At 44.9% G+C, this 25,071-nt stretch overlaps 1 protein-coding gene and 1 non-coding gene across 2 annotated transcripts in view; both read right to left on the bottom strand.

Moving 5' to 3' along the window:
• The window catches only part of ANXA11 (annexin A11), an 88,917-nt gene that overhangs the window by 5,277 nt on the left and 58,569 nt on the right, over nucleotides 1-25,071 (bottom strand). The window contains exons 6-12 of the mRNA XM_040320622.1: nucleotides 23,081-23,175; nucleotides 19,392-19,505; nucleotides 19,213-19,303; nucleotides 17,855-17,934; nucleotides 13,644-13,700; nucleotides 11,140-11,233; nucleotides 1,164-1,259 (exon numbers count right to left, since the gene is read on the bottom strand). Coding sequence (XP_040176556.1) covers nucleotides 1,164-1,259; nucleotides 11,140-11,233; nucleotides 13,644-13,700; nucleotides 17,855-17,934; nucleotides 19,213-19,303; nucleotides 19,392-19,505; nucleotides 23,081-23,175 — 627 coding nt within the window. The remainder of the gene's footprint in view (nucleotides 1-1,163; nucleotides 1,260-11,139; nucleotides 11,234-13,643; nucleotides 13,701-17,854; nucleotides 17,935-19,212; nucleotides 19,304-19,391; nucleotides 19,506-23,080; nucleotides 23,176-25,071) is intronic.
• Nucleotides 8,731-8,889, bottom strand: LOC120912486. The gene has a single exon (XR_005743085.1). It is a non-coding gene; the product is annotated as a U1 spliceosomal RNA (small nuclear RNA).

Genomic DNA, 25,071 nt, shown 5'->3' with positions numbered 1-25,071 from the left:
TTCACAAAGCACTTGCCTGTAAAGTTGCGGCGGCGTAGCGTAAATCACCCGGCGGAATTCAAATTTGGCGGGTAGGGGGCGTGTTTCATTTAAATGAAGCGCGTCCCCGAGCCGAACGAACTGCGCATGCGCCGTCCCTAAAATTTCCCGGCGTGCATTGCTCTAAATGACGTCGCAAGGACGTCATTGGTTTTGACGTGGACGTAAATTACGTCCAGCACCATTCACGGATGACTTACGCAAACGACGTAATTTTATAAATTTTCGACGCGGGAATGACGGCCATACTTAACATTGACTGCGCCTCATAGACCCAGGGGCAACTGTACGCCGGGAAAAACCTAACGTAAACGTCGTAACTTTACTGCGTCGGCCGCGCGTACGTTTGGGAATTCGCGTATCTAGCTAATTTGCATGCTCGACGGGGAAATCGACGGAAGCGCCACCTAGCGGGCAAAAAATTGCAGTTAAGATCTGACAGCGTAAGAGACTTACGCCTGTCAAATCTATTGAATACCTATGCGTAACTGATTCTAAGAATCAGTCGCATAGGTACGATGGCGCTAGGCAGAGATACGACGGCGTATCTGGAGATGCGCCGTCGTATCTCTTTTGAGAATCTGGGCCTTAATGTTCTTTAGCTTATACAACAGGAATGCAAGGACTAATAGCCAGCATAAAAATGACCTCCGTGTTCTCGTCACATACACGTTTTTCATCACTAAGAAAAGAGGACTATAGAAATGATGTATCTTTTGGATCAGTGCTGGCTTTATAAAGGCCACTCAACATGTCACTACAACACTGCAAAATGGACCCAAAGTGACGTGAGTGAGCTCGGAATTACCAGATATCTTCAGGAAGCTTATAAACAATTAAGGAAAAAGGAGAAACAATCCACATTAGCATCAACAAAAGCTGCAAAGAAATCAGCAACAGCACCAATAGAAATAACCAGAGTGCACAATATAATGCTGATATTATACAGAAGTTATCAGTCCATAATAAGAATTGTATAAAAGGTGCACACAGGACAATGTAGTCATAAAGAGACACAAATTCCAGACATATGGCCACAAGCTAAGCTTGACTGGCATTCCACGGCTCTGCAGAGTATTCAGGACATCAAGTGGCAATGTGTAGAACTAGGTCAAGCCACTTACCTACTGCAACCATTCCCCTCTCCAGATCCCCAGACATTTCCCGGCAGATGCTCTTCTCCAGCTCTCGGTTGTACGTTCTCTGATATTCATAACACACTAAAATAAAAAAAATGACATTCATTCGTTTTATACTTGTAATATATTTTTTACTATATAATAGTGATAATTGTTCAAAACTGGATTGCAGAGTGTGTGGTTTCCCCTAAAAGGTCCAACAATCTAAAAATATCACACTCCTCTCTTTTAAAATAAATGTGTAAAAAATAATAAAATACCCTCACCCATCACCCTCATCCTGAGCCAATTACTCTCTGGTGCTTATACTTACCTTACTGCTCTGATTCTCCCTTTATTTAAAAAACACAACACAAAGAGAGTCTCTCTACAATGACTCTGGCTCCTCCCCTCTACTAAATTCCCTCGTAGCAAGCTGCTTGCTATGGGGGCACTCATGGGTGCTCTCTCCCGAGCCCCGTTCTGTTTCAGCCTCACTCCGTCCTTCACTCACTGGCTCCCGCTGCTGTCTCTCAGCCAATGAGGAGGCAGAGAGCAGCAGCTCTTTTGCATATTGCTGTATTGAGATCAGGCTCAGGTAAGTATTTGTATTGTATTGCTCAGATAATTGTGTATATACAGGATTTATATAGCGCCAACAGTTTGCACATTGCTTAACAAAATGAAGGCAGACATTACAGTTACATTACAATTTGGTACAAGAGGAATCAGAGGGCCCTGCTCGTTAGAGCTTAGAATCTAAGAGGCAGGGTCAATTGATACAAAAGGTAATAGCTGTGGGGGATGAGTTGATGGCTAAAGTAAAGCAGTGTACTAGTTAGAAGCAGGATAAGCTAATTTAAAGTGAAGGGTTACCATCTAAAGATGGATAAATTAGGGACAGTCGGACAGATTGGGATAGGGAGTTCCAAAGGATGGGAGAAGCTCTGGAGAAATCCTGGAGGCGAGCATGGGAGGAAGTGACAAGGGAGCCAAGGAGCAGGAGGTCTTGGGAGGACCAAAGAGAGCGGCTTGGTTGGTATTTTGAGACTAGGTTAGTGATGTAGCTGGGGTCAGAGTTATGGATGGCTTTGTAAATTATTGTTACTTTGAATTTTATTTGTTGGGTGAGTGGCAGCCAGTGGAGGGCTTGGCAGAGAGGGGTGAAGGACACTGAATGGTTGGTAAGGTGGATAAGTCTGGCAGCAGCATTCATTATGAACTGAAGGGGGGGGGGGCAGTGTATGTAAAGGTAATCCAATGAGGGGGGATTTGCCATAGTCAAGGCGAGAGATAACCTATGTGATATTACAGTTCCCTGTCCTGGTAATGGTCGCCCAGGACTCTCAAATAGGCAGGAATCTCCAATCCTGGGACCGGGTTTTGGAAACAGCCAGGAGTCTGGCTGGTTGATTGAGCAGGTGGGTCCTGGGCTTATAGTAGAATCAAGACCAGTGTTCTGGACTCCACCCTCCCAAGGAGTCCAGGCAAGCAAGGGAGAAGCATGCATGTCTGCATGGTATAGACAGAGGACCCAAAGCTGTGGGCTGAGCAGCACAAAAGCTGAGAGAAGGTACAGTGATTGTACAGGTACTTTGGTACGTGGCCAAGAGGGCTGAAGTGTAAGCCTAGGGGCTGTATTTCTGAAGAGAGCCATGTGGCTTGGCATTTTCGTTTGACCATTTCTTTATTGATGTAGAAACTTGAAACCCCCTGCGTGGGAAATTCTGGATGGATGTTTTTTCTTTCTTTTAATAAAAGTGAGTCAACAAACCCTTAAAAAGCACAACTGGCGTGGACTCTGCTGCTCACTGGTATGCTCTACCCAGATGCTAAATCACCCCAACATTACAATTGGTGCTCGAATGCGGGCATGGACTGAAGATCCTTGCAAATACCAGTGAGCTATTGCCAGAAACTGCATAATCTGTGTGTGTGCAGGTGAGGAGAACCTGTAAGAGAAAGGTGACTAGCCTTAAAGAGACAGTGCTCTAATTTGTTGCTGAACTGTGCAATTTTTTTTGGAGTGATTGTGAGTATGGGGCGATCAAAATGCCTAAAAGAAGCAAGGATGGCTGAGATGATAGATAGAGCTCTGAGGCTGGAGGGGTTGTTACCGCCTGATCGAACCCCATACATGCCTGAAAAGAGTTTTCCCAGTGAAAAGAGGGCTGCTGTTGTCCCTAGCAACCCTGGTGCAATGAGTGCAAAGTTGGCTAGTGTGGAGCGTCCACCAGCGTTTGAATCTGCAGTGGATTGGTGCAAGCGACACCTGGCAGGATTGGACCAAGCTAAAGTGGAAGGCAAGCCAACCTTTGATAAAAAGAGAGATCTCCCAACTGTCCATGCCTGGGAGAGGGGTGTTGTTGCCCCTGGCAACGCTGCTGCAGTTAAACCAGCAGCAGTTGAAAAAAATATGAAAGTGACACAGCTTGAGACAGGGTCCAGCAGATGCAGTGTGGGAAACCCTGACAAGACTGTAAACCAAGTGCGCTGTTTGCGGTGCAGCGAGTGGGGGCATGCAGTCTCCAAGTGCCCTTTGTCCCTGGCTCCAATGCAAAGCTCCCTAGCAAAACAAAGGTCTGTGAAGCCTATGTTATGTGCCAGAAGAGAGGCTGACCAAAAGCCAGGACGGAGAGTGGTTGCCCATAGCAACACAGAGGAGGCCAGTCGGGCTGTATGTGGACCATGGGGTGTGCCTGCCTGCAAGGGTTGTGACAAGTGGCATCTGGAGGAGCCAATACAGCATGTTGGAGAGAACCAGCAAAGCTCTGCAGGGAGAGTGCGATCTCCCATGACAACAAGAGTGGAAGTTGTGCCTGGAGAGAGGAGCTGCAGGAGAGATTTGCCTCAACGTTCCCACAAAAAGCCCTGTGCGTTCTTGCCAGCCGGGAATCATCAGGAGAAAAACGCACTGGAGAAAAGTCGTCCTGTTCCTTGTCTGGAATGTGGCCAGCTGGGGCACGAAATATTGTCTTGCCCTAGATTCTGGGGTGCACCTGGAGGTAATGATGCTGAGCCAGTTTCCGGTGAAAATATATTTGCCGTCACCCCTGGCAACAAGGAGGAGTTTTCTGTTGTGTCTGCAGGGGGTGCGATTTCATCCCGTGGCCACCAGGGGGAGTTGGCCAGTAAATGTGTGGCTGAGGACTGTTTAAGACAACGTACTCAAATGAAGATAGTGACCCCGACTACTGCGGTGGGTAAGACTGTCTTTAATGAAATGATGTCTGGGACTGCTGATTGCAGGTATAAAAGAACTGGTTACGAGACTGTCCATGATAATGTGAGAGTGACCCCAGTTAGTGGGGCCACTAAATGTGTGCTTGAAGATTACTTCTCCCTACAAAGTGGGAATGCAGGGGTTAAAGTCCAAACAGAACCTGTATTGATGACTAAAAGTGTTGTGTCTAATGTCTGCCAGTCTCAAGTAGGCAGTGGGCTAGGACAGCCTGCAAAAACTAAAAATGCTATAAGTGTTATGGTTAATGAAAAGTTTGCTGCTGTTGGGAAAACCCCAGGTTATTTCAGAGCAAAAGCTGTTGTCACAAATGGGCCGTTGCCTGTAGCAACTGATGGTAAGACTGCACAGTTGTCCCCAGAAATCTCCAGGGAACTTCATGTATTGAAGTCGGAGGTTGCCATGGACAACTGGTATGTCACTCTGGTGGGACAGAGTGGAACTATACCGTGTAATGGTAATGTGTTAGTGCAAGCTGCTAGTACTAAAAATGTGCAGGTAAATGGTGGGTTAAAACAACATGTGAAAAATGCAAAGGTGTGTGAGGCTTATGAAGCGCCACCCAAGCAAGGTGGTGGTGGTTGTGGTGTATTGCAACCTGTGGTGCTAGAACATGTGTTACCGAAGTCTGCCATGATTTGTAATTTGGGTAACGAATCTGCAACTAAACCCATCTGTTCTAATGTGTGTCCTTGGGCGGATGGATCAGGGCTAAGGAGCGCCGATGAATGGAGCACAGCTACAACAGATTGGGATAGTTGGGGTAAAAATCTAATGTCCCTGATAGATGAGGCTTTCATGCATAAAAGTAAGGTGGACAAAGTTTCTGCTGTGCCAGCAGAAGGGATGGCAGAACAGCTTATACCAGAGGGCGCGGTGGCTGCTGCAGGGGTTAACCCTCGTGAGAAATATGGACCATATAAGGGCGAGCACACAGCAGACACTTTGTCCGCAACCTACAAAAATGATGCTGACGTAGCGTGTCAAAGTGATGTTGTCAATGGTAATGTGAAGCAGTTCATTGGTGCTGAACCTGAGAAGTTGAGTGTGAGTCAAGCACCTGGCAGCTCTCTGGTAGAGCACCAGGCTGTGGTCGTCTCCAGCTGGGAGAAGGTTTCATTAAACCTTGCAACCTCTCGCGTCTCAGCAAGTGAGTCTGTCTGCATTCCCAGTGTCAGGAAAGTCCCCAGGAAGGACTTCAATCCGAAGCCAAGGGTATGCTTTCTAACAAAAGTGTTAAAGGAGATGCTTACACTTTGGGATGTACAGCCAGTCTATACTGGGGTGTCTCCACCACAGTCAGACAGTCTGGTACTGCGGAGTACCATTAGGTGGACCCCTGAGTGGCAGGTGGTACAGCACAAAGGAAGACGAGACAAAAATGGTTTATTTATGACTGTATTACTAGTGTTAAAAGTTGCCTCTAGGTATGCTGATGGGTTACTTCCTGTACAAGAGGTTTATGGGAGAGGCTTTGGCGAAAAGAAAGTGTCTGAGGTTTCACCACCTAACAGCCAGGTAGGAGGCATTTCTGCTGCTATGGTTCAAGATAGTACTGGTCAGTTGTCGGTGAAGGGCGTGTATGCTGTACCAGTGGTACTATCACATGAGATGGAAGGGCCAAATGTGGACCAGAAAGCAGCAGAAATCCTAACTGGGGCCCAACCGAAGGTGGTTAATGAGACTGGGGTCCCCAGTCCAATGTTTGGTTTAGGTGACAAACAGATAAGTGCAGTAAAAATTGTATGTGGATCAGAAGAGAACTTGTCTCTTCAGGTGGATAAAAATACAAATGGCATCAGAACAAGTCAAGTGGTAGGACAGCTGCCTGCAGAGAGGGTGAACCCCGGGGAGGTGACGTCCTCTGAGGTTCCCGTGGGTGATGGCAACCCTCTGGTATGTGTGCCCTCTGCAGACTCTGCCCTAGCAAATACTGAAAAAAAAGGCATTGGTGACTTTTGCAACATTGAGAGGTGTAAAGTTGGTTTGAATATGTATATCAATGATGAACCAAATAATTTGTTAAAGGTACATGACAGTGTGGTGTCCAAAGGTATTGGGAAACCTGGGAACCTGAAGCGTGGAGGCAGAAGGGTTGGTAGAAAGACCAGGGGTGCCCTGTTTAAATTTCAAAAGAGGAAGTGCTTATGGAACCCCAAAAGAAGAGGGAGAAGGCTGAGTGTAGGGAAATATAGCTTGTTAAGATCCAGGGTGGGACGTACCTGGAAGCGCACCCGGAAAAAAGGTTGGGCCTATGTGGCTGACAGCCAGCACAGAGGTGTCCCAACCATGATGATGGGTGCTGGTGTTCCTCCCTCTGGATCGAAACAAAGGGGGGGGGTATGTGATATTACAGTTCCCTGTCCTGGTAATGGTCGCCCAGGACTCTCAAATAGGCAGGAATCTCCAATCCTGGGACCGGGTTTTGGAAACAGCCAGGAGTCTGGCTGGTTGATTGAGCAGGTGGGTCCTGGGCTTATAGTAGAATCAAGACCAGTGTTCTGGACTCCACCCTCCCAAGGAGTCCAGGCAAGCAAGGGAGAAGCATGCATGTCTGCATGGTATAGACAGAGGACCCAAAGCTGTGGGCTGAGCAGCACAAAAGCTGAGAGAAGGTACAGTGATTGTACAGGTACTTTGGTACGTGGCCAAGAGGGCTGAAGTGTAAGCCTAGGGGCTGTATTTCTGAAGAGAGCCATGTGGCTTGGCATTTTCGTTTGACCATTTCTTTATTGATGTAGAAACTTGAAACCCCCTGCGTGGGAAATTCTGGATGGATGTTTTTTCTTTCTTTTAATAAAAGTGAGTCAACAAACCCTTAAAAAGCACAACTGGCGTGGACTCTGCTGCTCACTGGTATGCTCTACCCAGATGCTAAATCACCCCAACATTACACCAGGTAGTGAATTAGAAGCTTGGTGGTGTCATTGGTTAAGAAGGGGCATATTATAGAGATGTTGCGGAGGCTAAGGTGGCATGATTTGTACAGGGATTGGACGTGGGCCTGAAAGGACAGTTCAGAGTCTAGGGTTACCCCTAGCACCCTGGCATGTAGGGATGGACTGATAGTTGTGCCATTGATCTTGACAGAGAAGTCAGTGGTGGGGAGGAAATATTATGAGCTTGATTTTAGATAGATTTGGGTGTCATCGGCATATAAATGGTAGCGGAAGCCATGGGAGGCTATCAGCTGACCCAGGGAGGACGAGTAGATCAAGGATAGTAGAGGTCCAAGGACAGAACCTTTTTTTTTTTTTTTGAAAAGCCTATGGCGTGTGAACACACCCAAAAAACTCCAACCGGTGCAGAAAAAATGTGCACACACATAAAGAGTGTTCACAAAAACGTGCAGACGGGTGCAACGTCAAGTGGTCCTCCTGTGAAGAGGGACCCAAACCCTGATCCCCCGGGGCGTTAGGCTCCAGATGGGGACTGAGGTACTGTGGTCCAAGCAACCGAAGCCGACACGGACCCAACTTCCTCGGAGGGACTGCCGAAACAGAACCCTCCCAGTACTAGGTGGGGCTCCCCCGAAGGGAGACCCCATGAGAGCAGGCGAACTAAGCCAGAAGGCCATGTCCACCCACTCCCAAGACGTTCAGGGCTGGCCCGAGGACCCGCACCCTACTAATCACACAGTGACAAAACGTGCACAACAAAAAAAGACAAAAAAGTGACAAACACAGGCTTAAATAAAATAAAGTGGGGGAAGGGATAGTGGAGAGGAGAGTGAAAGAAGTGGCCATTGTGGTAAAACAATGACCAGGCCCTCTGGCCAGGAATAAAAAATTCCTCCGGTCCTAGCCAAAAGGCCCGGCCCAGGAGGCAGGTGCTAAAAAAAGCGTGTATCTGGTGCAGTGACCGTGGTATCTTAAATCAATGTGTCCCTCACACACAGTGATCTTCAGATACCCCTGGACTGCCACTCCAGGGGCACATGCACCATAGGCTTTTCGTTCCATATCTGACCCCCCGACCGGCCAGTGCAGCCCTCCACCCCTGCCAGCCAACCCGGCGGATTTGCATGGTCCTACCCCGTCGTATCCCAGGGCATTACCAGCTCCTCCTACCGGATCGCTGACAGAGATAGCACTTACACCAGCCAGCCAGAAGGCCAGACTAGAACTCGGCAAAAAGACCAAGACCAAGCACAGCACCCATCCTCACCAGGAGCACCCTTCCAGATGGCTCAGACTCAACCATGGGCCGGCCCCCAGTATTCTGTCGGGCAGCACAGCGTAGTCCCTGCTGAAACCATCCTTCCAGGTGCAATGACGTCATTGGATTGCATCCACCCTCCCCATGTAGGAGGTGCTTCAGCGCTCCGCTGACAACTGATAAGGACAGATACCACACCCAGTCCCAGCCAAAAGGCCGAGAAGCGGCAGGGAAGACAACCACGATCAGCACGGCCTAGAGTGTGCAATAGCCGTGCCTCGCCCTGGGAGAACCACCTTCATGATCATGGTGTCTCCCCTGCCAGGTAAGTACCTTGGGGGACCCCAACAGTAAGAGGAGTTGTAGAGGAGGAAGTGGAGTTGTAAGTGACACTGAAGGTGTGGTGAGATAGGCCAGATTCGAACTTAAGGAGAGAGCAGCCGTGGAAACTAAGATAATTGAGTTTAAGAAGGAGGGGGTGATCACCTGTATCAAAAGGCAGCGGAGAGGTCCAAGAGTAAAGCCGGGAATCCAGTCAGGAAAAAAACGTGGTTTTTCCTGACAAGATTCCTAGCAAGCTTTCTTGCTCGCCAAGTGTACACACCGCCGTTCTTTTGAATGGCAAGAACGTGGTGACGCTCGTCACATTCGATGCCGTCGCCGCCATTTTGCTACACCCTACACTATGCCTTGGAAGCTACCGCGCATGCGCTAAAATCTCATCGAGCATGTGCGAGTTTCCATGGAGGCAGGTGAGTATACACACGCTCGGGTTTCTCGGCAAGAAAACACTGCCGAGAATCCCAACGAGAAAATAGAGAGCAGATTCTCTATTTTTCGCGTTGAGATTCCAGGCAGTTTTCTCGACGAAAAACCATACACAAAAACGTTTTTCTGGGCAAAAAGCTCTGCCAGCAGTTTTCTTGCTGTTTCTGTACCGAGAAAACCGTGCATGTGTACGAGGTTTAAGCGTACAGAATAATGACTGTTGGTTTTAGCTGTTAGCAAGTCATTTTTGTGAGTTTTAGGAGAGCAGTTTCTGTGGAGTGCTGTGGATGAAATCCAGACTGAAGGGGATTAAGAAAGTTATTTTCAACGAGTGTTCAAGGAATTTGGAGGCAAAATGGAGTAAGGAGATGGGTCATAGGTTGTTCAGATTGGTGGGGTCCAGTGAGGCTTTTTTTGGTATGGGAGTGACTAGTGCATGTTTTTCTCCCTGAATCTCCCATTAAGTCCCAGAACATTTTTTCTTCTTTTTGTCAATCAATGTTTTGGTGTTGCACATTATATTCTCTAGGTTTTGGAGGCTACTATAATGTATTATACATTTTATTTATTTATTTTTTAAACAGTACTTTAATTTGATAGCATATTTGGATACATATATTTTTTCCTTGATTTTTATTGAAAATAAATAGCATAAAAAAATCGTAAACATGCATTTTTCTGTAATTATTTCCATTGTAACATTTACTTAAGTGAGCACCCCCGTATATTCACAAAATTATAATCAACAAAGTCTACTGATTTAAATGATATCAAATAAGTGTAACTAAGGTAATGTAGCAGAATAGTAAAGTTAAAAAATGAACGTATGCCTTTTATTTTGAATCCACTGACAACACATGTTGGGGGTTATTTTTGCGTCAAAGCCACCAATGTGGAGGGTTATTGCATCCACAGCCACCAATGTTGGGGGTTATTTTTTCATCCACTGACACCAATGTTGGGGGTTATTTTTGCATCCACTGACACCAATGTTGGGGGTTATTTTTGCATCCACAGCCACCAATGTTGGGGGTTATTTTTGCATCCACTGATATCAATGTTGGGGGTTATGTTTGCATCCACTGACACTAATGTTGGGGGTTATTTTTGCAACCCCTGATTCCAATGTTGGGTATTATTTTTGCATCCACTGACACCAATTCTGGTGGTTATTATTGTGTCCACTGACATCAATGCTGGAAGTTATTACTGCGTCCACAGACACCATCGCTGGGGGTTATTGCGTCCACTGACACCATCATTGCGGGTTAGTATTGCATCCATGGAAACCATTGCTGGAGTTTATTCCTGCATTCACTAATACCAATGTTAGGGACCATCACTGCGTCCACTGACACAAATGCTGGAGGTTATTGTACTCCAACTTCTTCAGTGTGCATTGTGATAAGCTTAAACAAATTGCAGTAGGACCAAACATGCTGGGTGTTGAGGTGCATTATAACCCATTCATTTTGAATAGGCTGCCCAACTTGATGCAATGAACTCAAATGCACTGCTATTATGCAGCCCTCTGGAAGTGTTGTAAGCCACACTTGAGATCTTCTATAATTTTCAAGTTGACCACCACTGTCTTAAATGGACCAAGTACCCATATTATTACCACAGTATTACCAGGTAACCTTTCCAGCTACCGAGAGATCTTTAGCCTACATCAAATGTCTGCAGACAATTTTGTCTCTTGATATAGAAGCTTCTGTGATTCATGAAATCTGCTCCTATTAACATTTGCTAAATAAGGTTATAAATAAGAATTAGTATTTTTTTATTTGTCAAAACAGGGGTGCTTCGAATTACCTGCATTCAGATGTGCTCTGCTGCGTGTACAAAGAATGGCATTAAATTTGGACTCATCGGTCCCCATGCGTTTTTCTCCTGCAGCATACAGCTCCTGTAAATACATTATTAACCTGTTAAAGAATAAATACATACAGTTGTGTTCATAAGTTTATATAGCCCTGGCAGAATTTGTAGGATGTGGTCATGTTTTTAAGGCCCCTTGCACACAGGATGTCTAGCCCATGTGCATCCAATCCCAGCATTTTAATGCACCTAAGGAGGCACAGGTGCACAGCCCTGCTGCATGGAGCATGTCAGTCTATGGTAGGCTGAAACTGTGGCTGCACAAAGCTAAACGTTGTAATGAGTGGTATTCTCAATTAGCATGCTATGGCGTCCCATACATTAGTCCCTGAACGTATGGGGGGGCCTAAACGCAAGTACCATTAACCACTTGCTACCCATGCCAATTCTGATACATAGCTCCTTCATGAAAAAAACATAATTTTTTTGCTAGAAAATTACTCAGAACCCCCAAACATTCTATATGTTTTTTTGATTAGAGACCCTAGGGAATAAAATGGTGGTTGTTCATCCCGCACTATATTTAAGCAGTCATTTTTCAAACACGTTTTTTTTTTGGAAGAAAAAATGGTTTCATGCATTACAATTTTTTTTTTTAATTTAGCCCAATTTTTTCGCATAATTTAAAAGAGGATGCTACGCTGAATAAATAGAAACCTAACATGTCACGCATTGAAATTGGAATGGCGCCAAACTTTGGTACTTAAAAATCTCCATAGGCGACGCGTTAAACATTTTTACAGGTTACCAGTTGAGAGTTACAGAGCAGGTCTAGTGCTAGAATTATTGCTCTCGCTCTAACATTCGCGACAATGCCTCACATGTGTGGTTTGAATGTCGTTTACATATGTGGGCGCGACCTATAAATGCGTTCGCTTCTGCACGCGAGAACGGGGGCGCGTTCAATTTTTTTTGTTGCTTTTTATTTTACTATTATTTTTCTATTTTGACACTTTTTCTTTTTATCACTTTTACTCCTATTACAAGGAATGTAAACAGTTTGTAATAGGAATAGTGCATGACAGGGCCTCTTTACAGCAAGATCTGGGATCCCTGGCTTCCCAACCGATGCATTTTTTCAAATGCAGAGGCCAGCCATGATGCCTCAACATTGCGCCCGTCCTTTGAAACATCAAAAAGACATCCGGGGGCAATCTGGCCTGCCAGATTCTCTATGGTAAACTTCCAGTATGGACCGATTCCTTCTCCCTCTCGGCGATCGTACGAGCAAGCCGAGAGAAGCATGGATTTCCGAATGATTGTTCTTACAGTGCAGGGAATCGCCGGCTCTAAAAAGAAGATATCTGAACGATTCCTGTAGCTGCAGGCATCATTCAGATATCCCAACTCAAAGTCGACAACGTCCTATGATGTTGTTGGGCGGGAAGTGGTTAAATAGGTAAAATGTATAAAAAAAAAAGAGACACAGTATAAATAAATATAAAAAACAATATAAAAACTACATGAGCGGGAAGCCCAAACACGAGACAAAGAGCAACTAGACACGAAGCACCAAAAACACAAATCAGGGCAAGGGGAAGACATACCTCTAATGTAGTAGTAAAATTCAAGGCTTTATTGAAACAATGAAATAGTATATACCCAACAAAGGTGATATAAAAAGCACATCTAGTCCAAAGTAAGAAAGCCCAATGCATCATACAGCAATCCCATTAAGGGTGGATGGAGGAGTAGCCAAAGCGTTCGGACTGCTGTGGGGCCAGCTAACAGGTGAAGAGCTACACAGGATACTTGGCTTCTCCGCTACAGCACTCAAAGGATGATGGTCCACTCAAAAGTGCAGGGTCGCAGTATGCTTTTTCAGAACAACTCCTCTTCTTTAGTTCAGGCTGAGAAAGGGTAGGAGTTCACGAAAGGAGTCCGGTGACCTTATACTTATGAGTGCACCATCATCCATTGAGTGTCATTCTTTGGGTGCGAGATAGCCAAGAAGCCAGGCATCCTGTGTAGCTCTTCATCCGTTAGCTGGCTCCACAGTAGTCCGGACGCTATGGTTGTGCATCCACCCAGCCTTCCTGGGATTGCTGAGCAATGAAGTGGGCTTTCTTTCCTTTGTACTACATGTGCTTTTTATATCACCTTTGTGGATTTTACTACTACACTAGAGGTCTGCGCTGTGCATCTCAGCCTGCCAAATATTTTAGTTTCAGAAGTTTTCAGGGTTCTCTATGTGCCGTTTGGTCTATTGTAGGTAGGTTACTTTGAGGCATTGGTTCAACAAAAATTGCTAAAATGTCTAGATCAAAGCGCTTCTAAAGATCTACTGAATGGCAGCAGCAAACCTAGCGTAGACAGGGGATACTCAGGCCAAAACAGCCTTGCTTGTAGTACAGATGTGATGCAGTATATAACTAGCTTTTCATGTTGTTGGTTTTTATATATTTGGGGGGATATTACTTGTGTTGTATGATGCTCACCTGTACATCGCGTTGGACCAGGGACATGTCTACATTAGAGCTCTCATCTCTGTTGCCCTGTAAAGAAATAAGTAAGTTCCCAATTTGAAAAAAACAAAAAAAACACAACTTGATATTATAACTATATAAAAAAATAAAATGTAATATTTTGCAGATTACCAGTTCTTAGATAGTGGCTGCATTCATTTTTTTTGTCTATTTTCCTTTATATTCATCCAATAGTCCTGCTGATAGCACAAATTCTGTCCCTGGGTGGCTACACTTATTCCCTTACTTATGTATCTATGGAGGGAACCATGGATCATGTCACACAGGCTGAACTTCAAACATGTCTGTCTTTGTTCATTTCCATTACAAGGAGAATTGGGGGGGGGGGGGGGATTGGTATTTTACACAAAAAAGATAATATTGTTTAATGCTTCTAGTTCAACTCAATATTAATTATAATGTATATAGAAAAGGGAGATTGGGACTTTAAATGAGGTTCAAGACAGTGTGGGTGTGTCGAAGGAATACAAGTTTAATAAAATGAAAATGTGTGGTACATTCACTGAATCAGGCTGGGTTCACACTACTACACTACTTTCATCCTACTTTGCTCTGCTACATTGGTCCTACATTTATCCTACATTGGTCCTACATCCATCCTACTTTCATGAACAGGATACTACTTTGGTCCGACTTCAATGATATTCAATGGGCCTGAAGTAGGATCAATGTAGGACCAAAAGTAGTACAGGGAGCATTTTCAAAGTCGGACCGACTTGTGTAGGACGCTACAAGACGCTCTCATAGGGAAACATTGAACACAGAGCAAAGTAGGATGAAAGTAGTGCAGTAGTGTGAACCCAGCCTCACAGGGGTTGAGCATGGAAACATGATTGTAGTGGACAACACACTGTCTTGAACCTCATTTAAAGTCCCAATCTCCCTTTTCTATATACATTATTGTACCCGGGATGGAGGCACATTTATGTGCTTCACTCAAAGTCCCACATATGCTGCTGCATAGCCCCCCTTTTTTTCTTGTAGTCCACTAGGGATGGAGGTTCTTGACTTACCTGGCAGTGCTCCCCTGCCACCTACGTGGTGTTTCTACGTTCCCATTTGTGGCCATTTACCACTATTGGGGACCTGCTCTCATTCAGACATGTCCACCTTGTCCATGAGACCTATGTCAGCTGTGCGTTTTTTATTCCGGTTGGATTTGCTGCATAGCTGTTACCGCTAGCCTTTAATGTTTGTCTATCACCCGGAAGCTGTGATGCGCTCTGCACGCCCTCCTTCCAGCCCCCCCTCCCCGCCCCCCAGACGGGGAGTTCCCTGGAGCCCTGGGTGGCGTCCACAGCGCATCAACGTCACGCCCTCGTGACCAACGTCTGACGTCATTCATGACGCTGTTTACGGCACTTTCATCTGGCCACTCCAGCCCATGGGGGATCACCTCCTTTTGGAGCGGAGCCCCGCCCCACTGGGAGACCCTCCTAGCTTGCGTCTGGCCAGCGTGACGTCGGTGTGCGCCTTTGCTTAGCCGCACGCAGGGACCAGGGGGTATTTATAGGCTGCCTCACACAGCCTTATCCACACCTATGGACGCTGCCATACCACCATGGGACTCCCTGTGCACTTGGATATTTCACATCCAGGTAATTCCCTGATATAATTTTTGGATTTTGTTTGCTACCACACGACTGCAATCTGGTCGATGCCCTTTATCCTGTTAGGATTACTAATTATTTAATATATTTTTATTTTTCTATGTCATACACAGACTCCCTGGCAGCCTCCCATTTGTGACTATCCTGGCTTCATACTTAATTAATTGCCCCATTGGCCACCAACCACCCCAGGTTTTCCAGCCCTGTGTGTCGGCTACATTTGGCGCAGTCACCCCAGTTTCCGGGCCTGACATCCTCCTTCTGGCTATGGCTCAGTTCCCGCATATTCCCACCCTCTACACCATCTCACTAGGTATGCTAGTGCAGGAATGTTTTTTATATGCTTTTTATGTCATTCTTTAAGTGATTTGTAGATTATAATACTATCCAATTTTCTCAGATTTGGATGCATCAGCCCCTGATGAGTGCATACGCACGAAACGCGTCGGGCCATTCAAGGATGCTTACCCATTCCACATCTGACCTACCCGCTACCATTATCTACAACTCATGCCCCTTTTAAATCGCACCCTGTCACTTTAAGGAAGTATATGTGTCTTACCTCCTACTCACAGGAAGTTGTTTATTGTCCTTCATATTGTTTTGTATCAACTATTGATGACATTGTTTATCCCTGATGTCCATGTTTCATATGTTAAGCCATATGTCATGAGTTTCCTTGTTGATATTAATATGTATCTTTATTGTCCACTACAATCATGTTTCCATGCTCAACCCCTGTGATTCAGTGAATGTACCACACATTTTCATTTTATTAAACTTGTATTCCTTCGACACACCCACACTGTCTTGAACCTCATTTAAAGTCCCAATCTCCCTTTTCTATATACATTATTGTACCCAGGATGGCGGCACATTTATGTGCTTCACTCAAAGTCCCACATATGCTGCTGCATAGCCCCCCTTTTTTTCTTGTTTTCCAATATTAATTATATGGTTGCCTGACAAGGGGACGATTATAATTTTGAACAATGAAATCCCTGTGTATAGCTTCCCTAGATATTGAATTACAGGCTCACATTTGACTATTTCCATCATATCAAATAATTATCTCACTGTCGTCTTCAGCGTATGAACAAACAAGAGGTCTTTCCTGAGCCATGTATTTAGTGCTTATGTCTGAATTAGGAGTTAAAAGTGATGGTGCAGGCTGCATCTGCCCTCTAAGGTCTATATTCTTACCGACGAGGGGTAATAGAGTGGCCCCTCTCCAGTAACACAGGGAATCCGCAAAGTCAGAAATGCATATTGTAGATGGCACACAGACAGAATTCTCACCGCTCCAGGTGAGCCTCGTGATGATCAGGGGTTGTTGAACCACCAGGGTGCTGGCAATGCGGTAATAGCAAAAAAACAAAAGAACAAAAGCTGGACAGCCGCACTCCAAAATTTTCTTTAAAAGAGATGTCTTTATTTTCAACTGTGCATACAGTCACTGCAAGCCCACAAAAATCAGTATGGCCAACGTTTCGCACTGGCGTCAGTGCTTAGTCATGGCTTAAGCCATGACTAAGCACTGACGCCAGTGCGAAACGTTGGCCATACTGATTTTTGTGGGCTTGCAGTGACTGTATGCACAGTTGAAAATAAAGACATCTCTTTTAAAGAAAATTTTGGAGTGCGGCTGTCCAGCTTTTGTTCTTTTGTTTTTTTCATATTGTAGATGGCTGGCTAGACAGACATCCAGAGATCACCAGACATTATTTTAGTATGCATTTCCAGTGGCGGCCGGTGGTAATTTTTTTTGGGGGGGCTGCAACCAGTACCAAACCCCCCCCATCCTGGTCGGGTCTGGTGCACTTACCCCATCTATGGTGGGCAGCGCTTCTCCTGGGCTTCACAGGCGGCTTCCCTTCTCTCCATGGGCATTACGGCGGCTTACGTTTCCTCCCTTCTCCTCGTCAGCCAATTGGGACTCTTCTCTTTTAGGCCAATCGGAAAACAGGTCTCAGACCTGCTTCTGATTGGCCGGATTGAGGATCAGCATTTCAATAGCGAATATTCATTTGCTGTTGTAACACCTAGGTGAGCTCCTCTGCGCCACAAGCCCACCCTATTTTTAAAGCCTATTAGAGTCTAATCAGGTGCTTAAACCCCCCCCCCCCCGCTGTAATTCCCGTGCCTGGCGTCCTGAAAGGGGCCAGACGCATGAATAGGGGGTGGCGGTGTCCTGTTAAAATAGCAACCATGGATAGACCATGAGGGTAGTGGCCGTGGATAGAGGGGGCAGCTCTCCGGCATGGGATGGGCTGCCACTGTTCATCTCATTGATCAAAATGTTACCAAAAGCTACATGTAAGCGTTAGGCACCATGGTTCAGGACTTTAAACACTATGCTAAAAACCACAAAGGCCCACAATTATAGCTGAGCCAATGATTTTATGGACTCAGTACAACCAGTCACCAGTGCTGATATGATACAGGATATAAAGTAGTCAGCTCTGCTATTCTAGGGTGGATGACATGTCATTTTAGCAAGAGATAAATACCATTTCTAGATTTTCTCTGTCAATAAGCAAATTGTAAAATTACCTGACACAGTGAAACAAGTAGCCGCTCAAAGTGGCCAGAAGTATCACTCTTCAATGCTTGCTCCAGGGTCTTCTTAAACTCTAAAGAAGAAACGCACAAAAAATAAAAAAGTAAATTGTCATATAAAACCCTCATTCAAACTGAGAATATATGAGATTCAGATGAAACATGCCATTAGCCTTCTGCTGTCCTCATTTATAAAGGGCCAGGCTTTAAAAGGACCCTGTCACTACAAGGTTGATACAGAATTGAAGCCTGCCTGGAAAAGATGCTCTATACTTACTTTTCTGGCAGTCCCTGTGTTCAGACTCCCCTGCAGGTATTCAACATTTCTAAATGTGCGAATACTTGATCCCCCTGCTGCATGTTGTATATTGATCTCACTGGCTCATACGTCATTGCAGGACAAGATGAACCACAGCAAAGGAACCCAGAAACTTTGGCAAAACAAATATGCAGAGCCTGGCACAAGGAATATCCTATAAAAATGATCAGGAGTATTGGCACTACATAAGATCAGTTATAGGGTGGAGGGGAGAGCAAGGATCCAGCCCATAGTACTAGCTGTACAGAGATAGCTGTGGCATAGAAGCCCCTGGTGGCAGAGCTGTTAGTGGATTGGAAAAATCCTGGATGGTGACCACTAAGCAGTGCAGGGCTGCAGGACAGCATGCATGCTGTGAAGAAGTCTGGGGAACGTCTTCTGGATAGTCAATAGGGGGATGACGGCTAGGCAATGCGTTTCGGAGGTGATCTTCATGCTCAAGCATCTCCTAGCAAACATCCCCCCCTCTTGGCTACCCAGAAAAACCTCCCCAGACCTCTCCACAGTGTGTGCAATATCAGAATGCAGCACCACCTTGCTGTACGGCCACCATTCAGGATTTTGCAACACCGCTGACAGCTCTCCCCACTCTGACACCAGTTGTTTCTCTGCCATAGCGATCCCCGTACAGCTAAAGCCATGGGGGCTGGATCCTTGCTCTCCCCACCACCATGCAAGTGATCTTATGTAGTGACATGATCGTTTCAGGATATTCCTTGCACCAGACTCTGATTTTTTTTTTTTTATCTGGTATTGTTTAATAGGCTTTCTCCTGGCCATCTGATAGCCCTGGGGGGTTGTGGGACTACCTATTTCACCTCATTCATCTTGTCATCCTCCCCAACAGTCTGATTGCACCACCCATCTATTGCTTTTGCAAATGTGTGATTATACCCAGAAGTGGAATCTGAAGAAATGGCTGCTAGAAAAGTAAGTATATCACATCTGTTTAGATGGGCACAGTGTTCATAAAGAGCAAAGCACTGATAATGATAATTAATGTAATAAATGTATTTATACGATAATCACTCACCTGTTTTGTATACACGGTTGATTTCATGTATCTGCTCATTTGACCGAGATGCAAGAATTTCAATTAGACATTCCTCGTCTGTACCAGCACCCTGGTGGAAAAAAATAAAATAAAAAATAGTGACCAATCCTGTGCACTGAACTCCTGCTATATTTCACAGGACAGAGATTGCAACTTACTTTTATTGCTTCATAAAGCTCATATGCATCATATAAAGCTGGTGCTTTCATCATAGCCAGGATTGTCTTTTCAAAGTTTCCAGAGAGCTCAGACTTCAAGTCCTTTATCAAATCCTATCAACAAAAATGTAATACAGTTTACAGGAAAATTTTAATACCTCTGAAAACTATGAATTTATGCAGTTACTTTTCCTTTACAAAATAATATTGCCCCACTGAGCGACCACCCCTTTGTTGACAAACCAGTACAACAAATCTGTGATAATTTGGGGAGTCAAATGCTTCTATGCAGTCTATGTCTGAACTAACCACGCCAATGGAGCTTGTATACAAGTCATTTTTATCCTGGGAACTACCATTTTAACCGCTAACTATTCAATGGATTGCTGTAAGAGTTTAGCAACCTTTTCTCAAAATAAAATAGTTTTACACTATGTGGACCCCTTTTTTCTTCCTTTTTAGGCACTTCTGAGGAACACCGGGGGTTTGTTTGGCCAGCCATGATACCTTCCTTTCCGGTCTAACCACTGAGTGATTCCCTTTGAGTGCTGGATCATTATTTAAATGCCTGTCTAGACTCCTATACCGCTGAGTCTAGAGATATGGTAAGCTTACATCCTGTTTTATCACGGTGGAGGTGCACCAGGTGGCTATCCATCTATTCTAAACCATCACATTTCTTGTGTCCAAACATTACTTCACTTAACTTTTTTTTCATCTGTCATTATGCACTTAAAGCCCCATGTACACGGGACGCTGCTAAACGTAAGTTCAGAGGCAGTTGGATGCTTTTTCAACTTCCCCTGAACTCATTCAATGTTATCCTATGTGATCATGTACACAGTCTCGTTTATTGCCGTTTTTAGGCAGTTGCGTTTCTTTGAGAGCAAAAAAATGGGTTCAGACGCAGAAGATTTCCACGTTTCAGATGCCAAAACGCGACTAAACGTTTAGTTTATAGGCGTTTTTAGTTTTTGGCCATTTTTTTAAAATGCTTCTAAGCGCAACGCGGCAAAATGTTTAAGTCAGGGCTCTAGCTGGGCCATTCAAGAACAGTCATGGAGTTGTTGTGAAGCCACTTCTTCATTATTTTAGCTGTGTGCTTAGAGTCATTGGGGTTTATTTACTAAAGGCAAATCCACTCTGCACTACAAGTGCACTGCAAGTGCACTTGAAAGTGCAGTTGATGTAGATCCGAGGGGGACATGCAAAGAAGTAAAAAAAAAACAGCATGTTTGCTTGTACATGATTGGATGATAAAATCAGCAGAGCTTCCCCTGATTTCAGATCTTCCCGTTATATTTACAGTGATCACACTTTCATGTGCACTTGCAGTGCACTTGTAATGCAGAGTGGATTTGCCTTTAGTAAATCAACCACATTGTCTTGTTGGAAGGTAAACCTTCGGCCCAGTCTGAGGTCCTGAGCACTCTGGCCAGTCTAAGGTCCTGAGCACTCTGGAGAATGTTTTTCGTCCAGGATATCACTGTACTTGGGCGCATTCATCTTTCCCTCGATTGCAACCAGTCGTCCTGTCCCTGCAGCTGAAAAACACCCCCACAGCATGATGCTGCCACCACCATGCCACCACCATGCTTCACTGTTGGGACTGTATTAGACAGGTGATGAGCAGTACCTGGTTTTCTCCACACATACCGCTTAGAATTGAGGCCAAAAAGTTCTATCTTGGTCCCATCAGACCAGAGAATCTTATTTCTCACCATCTTGGAGTCTTTCAGGTGTTTTTTAGCAAACTCCATGCGGGCTTTCGTGTGTCTTGCACTGAGCACCGTCGGCCACTCTGCCATAAACCCCCGACTGGTGGAGGGCTGCAGTGATGGTTGACCTTCTACAACTTTCTCCTATCTCCCAACTGCATCTCTGGAGCTCAGCTACATTGATCTTTGGGTTCTTCTTTACCTCTCTCACCAAGGCCCTTCTCCCCCGATAGCTCAGTTTAGACGGACGGCCAGCTCTAGGAAGGGTTCTGGTCATCCCAAACATCTTCCATTTAAGGATTATGGAGGCCACTGTGCTCTTAGGAACCTTAAGTGCAGCAGAATTTTTTTGTAACCTTGGCCAGATCTGTGCCTTGCCACAATCCTGTCTCTTCAGGCAGTTCCTTTGACCTCATGATTCTCATTTGCTCTGACATTGTGAGCCGTCAGGTCTTATATAGACAGGTGTGTGGCTTTCCTAATCAAGTCCAATCAGTATCATCAAACACAGCTGGACTCAAATGAAGGTGTAGAACCATCTCAAGGATGATCAGAAGAAATGGACAGCACCTGAGTTAAATATATGAGTGCCACAGCAAAGGGTCTGAATACCTAGGACCATGAGATATTTCAGTTTTTCTTTTTGAATAAATTAGCAAAAATGTCAACAATTCTGTGTTTTTCTGTCAAAATGGGGTGCTGTGTGTACATTAATGAGAAAAAAAATGAACTTAAATGATTTTAGCAAATGGCTGCAATATAACAAAGAGTGAAAAACTTAAGGGGTTCTGAATACTTCCCGGACCCACTGTATATATTGTATATATATATTATACCCTATATTTTCAAAAGTATTGGGACACCTGCCTTTACATTCATGAACTTGTTGGAACAGGAAGGGGCCATCCCCGTAGAAATGCAGAACTTCCCTTTTTGGGTGAAGTTTCACTTTAAGTGGATGTTAAATACAATAGGATACTGTGCAATATTGCTTCTTTGTAAAAATCTATGTAAATGATTTTATCCTGGTTCTTTGGAGTGGATTCGCAAAATGTTGTCTCACTTCTAATAGTTAACAGGTGGAATTGAATGTGTCTATCCAAGAGCTCCCTGTGCAGGGTTTATTTATTAATTTGTGGTATTTGGATTAATGGTGTGACCAACTATATATAGGGTTGCCACCTCATCCCTTTAAAACAGAACACATGAATTACACAGGTTCTGTGGCTGATTAAGGTGGTAATTGAACTCAAGTGGAGCCTTATCTAAATTAAATTAGCCTCAGAACCTGTGTAATTCATATGTGTTCTGTTTTAAAGGGATGAGGTGGCAACCCTAACTATATACCTTATTAGGAATTAAACCAAGGAACATATATATTGAATCATGCAATTGTAGCAAAAGGCACTAAAAAATTTGCTTATCCAACTTGGATTTATTCCATAGTCATGTGGATCCATAACCTAGTTAAACATTTTGATATAACCTGTTGTGTTTGGCAAGTGGTACCACCACCAAACACAACCCATTCAAGTGATTGGGAACCCACTGCAACCGCAAAGTAATGTGCACCGTTTTGTAATCGGGCAGCAAGCTCTCGCTGGTGAAGACAAACCTTCAGGAGGCAGCATTGCATGCAAGCTACCTGTTAAATGCATCTGAAAAGCAATCCACTGCATATCACTTTTTAGAGGGGTGGTAAACACCACACATGTAATGTGCCCTAAAAATAAAGGGCGAGGCCCATATGTGGATGTTGGGCCTTTGCAGGGGAGTGTAGTGAGGTAAAAACCATGCATCTGATGGGAAATATGACAGCAGCAGTATTATTTCAGATTTTTAATACAACATACAGCTTTTAACATTGGACTCCGTGAACACCAGCCTAAAGTTACCATTGCATAGCTTACAATTTTATAGAACAGTTACTGCAATATAGATGTACAGAGTCAAGACTAACTCCAGAATTACCTTTCCATAGGCAGTTTTGAAGGACAAGCTGATCTGTTGCCTCTGTTTGCTTGACCGGCTTCCCAGACATTCAATGATGGCCTTCTCATCGGTTCCTAACATGCCAAGGGTTTGATTAGACATCAGTTAATGTGACATGACAATGAACTATGCTCAGTTTGTACTGTACAGTGCCTTGAAAAAGTATTCATACCCCTTGACATTTTCCGCATTTTGTCATGTTACAACCAAAAACATAAATGTCTTTTATTTACACAACACAAAGTGGCACATAATTGTGAAGTGGAGGGAAAATTATAAAATGATTTTCCAATTTTTTTACAAATAAATATTTGAAAAGTGCATTTATATTCAGCCCCCTTCACTGCTCCATGAGATGTTCAAAGCTTGGAATATTTTTTTTTTTTATAACCTAACCTGCTTTAACCCTTTCACTGCCAGGTCCATAAGCCATACAGACCTACAGAAGTGCCCGCAGGTGACCAAGTCCGTAGACACTAACTTTTCACCTAAAACTACTCCACCCACTCTCCTTTACTAGCCCCTTTATCCCCCTTCTTCACCAGCATTGATTACACCCCCCCCCCCCACACCCAATCCGACCCCCCAGCAAACCCCATCCCCTGCAGCTACCATCATTAGCCAGCATCCCTCCTCTTCCAATCCCGCCGGCCTCAGGTGCTGCATGGGGCTTGGGGGGATCCAGATGTGCCCATCATCACTCAGATCACCCCCATACTGCCCACACAACCCTGTTCCATGGCCGCACCGAGCAACATCCCTCCTTCCCTTCCTCCGCCTACAGCTTCTCCCTGCACTGATCTCCACGATCTGTCAGGCTGAGGAGCGGTGCGGGTTGGGGTGAAGTTGGGTCTTGGTAAACATGTGCTTACCAAGCTCCCCCTGTAGTAGAGTGGCCACAGGCACGCAGATCACTCCTAGATGTCCCACCGACAGCTGATATATAGTAACTGCGAGAGTTACTATGTATCAGACCGTCATTTTATGAATGAATGAGGAAATTGCTGCAGGGAAAAGGTCTTTCTGTCTCAAAAAGATATGGGTGTCTGATTAGACCTCTAATATCTCACTAAAGACCCCCCCCCCCTCCCCACACACACACAAAAAATAAATAAAAGGAAAACGTAAACAAATAAATAAAAATAGGAAAACAAAATATTGAGACACAGAGACTTTTTTTGGGGGACGGCAAATCACCCCCGCGCGGTCTGCCTGCACAGTGATGATCCCGCCCCCAATTCTCCACGGTGACTGTCTTCCCCCACTCTCACCCCTCCTCGGCAGAACCCGGAAGACAATAGCGAATATTAATTTGCTATTGTCACAAGTGGGTGTGTTCGGGGTGCAATGCTCTGTGCCCCGAGCCCAACCTTTTCCAAGCCAATTAGAGCCTCATGCTCTAATCATGTGGCTTGAAAAAAAAACTCTAATGGACCGGCCGATCCTGATAAGATACCTTTTACATGGAGCGGACTCTGTCTGCTGATCCCCACTGAGCAGACAGATGACGTAGAAACAGCCAGCTATTCTCTATGGGGGTTCGGATGGAAACTGGACCGCCTGTCCAGTTCCATCAGATACCATCTGATCCGATCTGCTAGGTGGATGTTTTCAGCGGAATTAACCGGACTGGAAGGGATGCAGGGAGGTGTAAACGGATACATGCACACTTACATCAGCCTCTCCATAGAGAAAAATGGGTGGTCCGATTGGGCCTGCCTAAAAGATGGACAGGCAGATCAGATTGGTGTGCTTGTGTGAAAGGGGCCTAAGGCCTTGTTTACACAGGTCCTTACAGGGATGCACAGGTGTTCCGTGCATCTCTGTGCCGGCAGCCCCATTGATGTCATTTGGGATGTAGCACCTGCACAAACAGAGCCGTTGCTCACAATTTTACATCCATGTAGGTCCGCATGCATGTCCCTGAGCTTAGACTGTCTGTGTTTGGGGTCATGAACCCACATCCACAC

The sequence above is a fragment of the Rana temporaria genome, chromosome 8 (assembly GCF_905171775.1).
Source record: "Rana temporaria chromosome 8, aRanTem1.1, whole genome shotgun sequence".
NCBI classification, from domain to species: Eukaryota; Metazoa; Chordata; class Amphibia; order Anura; family Ranidae; genus Rana; species Rana temporaria.
The sequence above is the reverse complement of the archived record's forward strand: the minus strand, read 5'-3'. Positions and strand labels throughout refer to the sequence as shown.